Raw genomic sequence first — 4,913 nt, 5'->3', positions numbered from 1 at the left:
CACAATGAGGCACAGCTAGTATCAGAAAGATGTGCACTCCAAATCTACAGCTTGATCTTACTTGGATCACTTTCCCTTCAACTCTCCTGCTGTAGCAAGTGGAAGTCTAAATCCAGGTTAGAAGAGGTATCAGCTAGAAGATCATCCAGCTTTGTATTTTTTTCCACTTGCCTGCTCAGAATTGAGACAATTTGCTTTTTTTCTTTCATGCTTCAAACATTACCTGTACCAGGGATGATCTGTGTTGGCATAAGATTCTCTGGTTCATGAGACTGACCCTTCGCACACTTCAGCCATGAGAAAACTTCCTCATCACCAATCTCCTCTGTCTCTGGAATAAAGAAAAGAAATTAAATTTTGTACTGAAGTCACTACAACTTTACAATACAGAGTATTTCTGTATTGATATTGTTTCTTTAGACTCTTTACAGTGCAGGAGATAAACTATAAACACAGGCCATTGGAACAGTATCTACAGCAACTTTTGCCTGTCAGATTATAAAACTGAAACAATCATTCTCTCTTCATCTCTAGTAGCTTGTTATTTTCATCACATAAAAATCTCGGCCTCTAGCCTCAATTTCTAAACATGATACTCTTGTTCTCACTATGCTTTCCTAAGTTACTATGATGAATAGACAGCAGTATTCATACTTAGTAACATCCAGTATTTTATACTTCTGTTCCATGTAACAACATAGCTGTCACTAATAACCTTACACTTACTGACATTGTCAGCACCTATGTGTTGTGGTTTAACCAGCACACCATGACCAAAGTAGCATCTCAATACAGTAAAGCACACAAAAAACCAACCAAGTATATACTTCGTAAACACATTGTGCCTCTATTTGTTAAAATTCAACTTCTTGAACATTTTCCTGCATTACAAGCCCCGAAGTACCAAGGAATCAAAAAAAGAAGCACACTTTTCAATCTAAGTCCTTGTTAGAAAACGTCGTTCTCTGCAGCGGCTGCTAGTTCACCTTGTGATGGTTCTGAACTGTCAAAATAATACTTCAGTTTTCTTTTAACCTTTCTGATGAAAAGATGGAACTATACAGTAGTGTCTCTCAGTACAGAGTCTATGCCTGCTGCTGCTGTAATTTTAATAATCACCTCCTAACCACATAGATAAAACACAGGTACATAAGGAAATAAAGAATGGAATTGCAGCGTCTAAGACAGCAGCGCCCAAGTTCCAAACACACAGCCTTCCAAGGTGACACCCACGAACCCTCCCACAAAACCTCAGCAATTTCCCAGAAACTATCCCCACTGTAAGCCAGTCAGTTCAAAGATTCCAGAGGAGGAAAAAGTTCAATACTCACCACTACGTGGGCGGTTCTTCCTCAGCCGGTAACAGTCCAGACAGACCCCAAACCCACACTTGCGACAAACCCAATGGATGTTGAAGAGTGTTGTCTCACATACATCACACATCTCCCTCACACCACGTACTGCTCGCTTCCATGCCACCTTCTCTATAAAGAGAAGGAACATTGCCAATTATTGCTTTGGCATTTTGCATTTCTCCCACCCAATTTGCAACACTGACAGAGAAACAATTCACAGAAAAATGACCTGAGGCCCAGTATTGAAACACATACTTTCTGCATTCAGAGACAGTCTTTGAGCTGCTACTCCTGTGACACTACCAAAATTCCCACTTCTAAGAGTGAGCAAGGCCAGGTCCCAAAGTGGACTACAAGGACATGCAGCACCTTACAGAGTTCTCTAACCACTGAATTTCAAGGAGCATTTTTGGAACTTAGAACAAAATTATACATCTTCTAGTTTTATGAACAAATAGTGGCAAGTCACAAAACCATAAAGAATGCATATTTAGCTTTACTAATCAGATGCCTGTCAACTATTCAGATTTTAAACCAACACATTTGCTGAGGAAGGGGAAGTCCTCTCCAAATGCCTGCCCTTGTAAATTCCAGAAACTACAGGGAAAACATCAGACCATGCGACTACCTGTTTAGTTTTTTTCTAAACTCATTTCCCTTGTAGTGGAAAGCTGGCAACTGCTTGGTATTCATCGAAAAAATAATTTGTTTGGGAAAGTTACCATTAACTTCCTCGCTAGTAACGTTGCACTGATCCAAAAGAAAAAACCAGAATGTCGGTCCCACAATGACATACACCCCAAAGAAGAGAATATAGCCTTTTCTTTGGAAGAGAAGCAGCTTTTTAACAAGAGACCATATGACATTTTCAACACTACCACACTGCATTGTACACACACTACACAGAAAGGATGGACAGAAAACATGTCAAATGTCTAGCTTACGATGTGGCTCCACCATCATCATTGCCTCCTTCTCTGACATAACGAGCTGGCAGAACTGGTCTCCAACATTGGCCAGGATATATTTGGAAGTTTCCAGATCAATTCCCTCTGCAGGGGAGGAAGAAGGAATCCACAGGCTCATGGCATCAGGGTCACTTTGTTGTGGGTTCAAGAAACCCTCTACTCGTAGAATACCTTTACGGGTAAATATCAGCCTGCAGGAAATAGGATGGAGTGACTAAGAAACTGCTCAGCCACGTTTAACTAACTTATAATGCCATCAATGTCAGAACACAAACCCGGGGGGGGTGGGGGAAGAGTTGAGTGCTATATTCTACAGACAGTACATTTATTATGCAAATCCCAGTAACACATAGAATAAGGGGTACAAAGCTATGGCCACAAGACCCACTAGAAAGAATCTGCAGGTCCCAGTAAGCACTGGTGGGAAATTCCACGTACAAGAAATTGCTACAGCTTGCTAGTCACACTTCTCTACACTATTAATAGAAAGAGATGAAGATTTCAATTTACTTGGGCTGCAGCATGATGCTGCTTGCAAAATTCTGAATGGTTCTCATTCTCTATTTTAACTCGTGAAAAAGTTATTTCCCAACTTTAGGGAAACCACTATTTCAGTTCTGACTAGGGCTGCCAGCACTTGACAACTGTTCTTACAGCTCACATTACAAGATATGCAAAAATCCTTGTTGCACCTCCTGTTCTTCCCACCGCTCTCCCCAGAGGCAAGTCACAACTGTTCTACCAGTAGCTGTTGACCCTCCTAGTCTTTGTGTGGTAAAAAGTGTAACAAGATATTACAGAACCCTGAACATCTCCTGTCAATATTAAAGGTAACTTCATTTTTGAGCAGAAACAATCTTGTCTTTAACCTCAAAGCTAGATCAGTTTTTAACAAGCTTAAGAAGAAAAGCAGCTATAATCCTTACTGGATGGGTGACACATACTAAAAATTTGCTTCATCCTTTATGTGCTAGAAAGTGAACAAACATATTTTTTGAAAAAAACTCACAGCCCTTGCTAGAAAAGGCAATTAAGAATAATGAAGAGAAGCGTGACAGGTCAAACAACTGTAACACATACACGTAACACAGAGAGAACACAGACGTAGTGTTCTACTCCCAAAAATCAGTTCTGTACCCAACAGAGACTAGGCAAACATTAGCCTCATGCTGGCAATGTCTAGTTACTTGTTGAGTCAATTAAAATTTTATCTCTGTTTTGAATGCCTTATGAGGGAGGGAGAGAACAGTTATTGCATAAAAATTGCTATCCAGCATAAAAATTCTACCCAGTAAAGCAAATTCAGCTTCACACAGCTGGACCTGGAGGCTCACTTAGCATCGTGTGGCTTTATCTTTGAACAGCAGCTCTTCTCACCCCACTGAGGGAATTCCAGCAGGGTGATGCAGAGACATGCAAGACACCAAAACCTTCATTGTTGTACCCAAGCATATTAAATAAATAAAGCATAGTTACTTTGTGCTTGGACCACGGTCCAAGCTCTGCACATATGCTACATTTGAAGGAAGGAAGAATTTGAGCACCTCCGAAAATGGAAGAAGCGACATGCCACAGTTGAGTCATCCTGCTCTTGCTCCTTGAATTTGCGGTACCGCTCCAGACGGCACTCCCGGCACTTGTGCAGATGTGGAGCTACATTGATGCAAGAGCCATCCTGGAGAAAAGGCTCACCTGACTGCTTCAGCTTCCTCACCTTACTCATATCTTTCAGCACTGACTGGCCAACTGGGTAAGGCAAAGTAGAAGTAAAAATTTGTTAGTTATGTGCAATGACAAAAGGATACCTGCTCAAATAATCATCTTTTCACAGATCTGTATGTTCATACACAAGTAAAGCCAGTAGGTATGTTCAAGTCTGCAGCACACCACACCTCTGTCCTGACAAATACATGCTTAAACATTTCTCAAAGTGAACACCTAATTCACACACAAGACTAAAACTTCCTGTTTCTTCGAAGTATCCTGTGTGCTGCCTGCTGAGCATAAATGAGTTTTACATCTGTGGTTAGTTCACAGAGTTCATCACACAGGAGATAACCCAGTACCCCACCTCCTTGTGCTTCCAAGGTATCACCTGCATTCAAGTCATCACCTTTTAGGGGAGCTGTGCGAGGCCGGCCCTTTGGGGCTTGCTTCCCCTTTCCTGTACCCAGCAGCAATTCAGCATTGCGCTCCGCATTGGGGCCCAGCTTTGCCATCAAGTGGTCTGGGATACCCTTCATACAAGCCTTGGCCTGCAACTGGTCTTCAGAGTCACTCAAATCTGACAGGTCACTATTCGTACTGGAGTCAGAGTCCTGTTTGGATGTTAAGCTCCGCTCATCTAGCGAGAACCTTTTCACAGCTTCAAAAGGGGCTTTGTTCTCCTGTGGAAACTCTGCCTGTGAAGAGAAAAAGCTAGGTGGATGTCTGCCAAACACATTAGAAAAAGTTTTCAGAAGAGGATTGTCCTGCTGCCCAGGCCCAACGACTGGCTTTTCCTCTGTTGGGCTAGAGGAAAGCGTAGGCATCTCGATAGGCTGTGTCAGGCTGCTGGTCGGTGAGCTGGAACGGCCATTCCCTACAGTAG

The 4,913-nt window shown here is 42.1% G+C and overlaps 1 protein-coding gene across 1 annotated transcript in view; it reads right to left on the bottom strand.

Moving 5' to 3' along the window:
• Positions 1–223: 223 nt before the first annotated feature.
• The window catches only part of LOC103809365 (lysine-specific demethylase 3B-like), a gene marked incomplete at its 3' end in the record, with an annotated part of 12,934 nt that continues 8,244 nt past the window's right edge, over positions 224–4,913 (bottom strand). Inside the window, 5 exon segments of the mRNA XM_009082193.1 lie at positions 224–331; positions 1,332–1,484; positions 2,300–2,514; positions 3,868–4,069; positions 4,437–4,913. The exon segment at positions 4,437–4,913 is cut by the window's right edge and continues 20 nt beyond it. Of these exon segments, the coding sequence (XP_009080441.1) occupies positions 224–331; positions 1,332–1,484; positions 2,300–2,514; positions 3,868–4,069; positions 4,437–4,913 (1,155 nt within the window).

This window comes from Acanthisitta chloris, unplaced genomic scaffold (assembly GCF_000695815.1).
Source record: "Acanthisitta chloris isolate BGI_N310 unplaced genomic scaffold, ASM69581v1 scaffold30279, whole genome shotgun sequence".
Lineage (NCBI taxonomy): Eukaryota > Metazoa > Chordata > Aves > Passeriformes > Acanthisittidae > Acanthisitta > Acanthisitta chloris.
The sequence above is the reverse complement of the archived record's forward strand: the minus strand, read 5'-3'. Positions and strand labels throughout refer to the sequence as shown.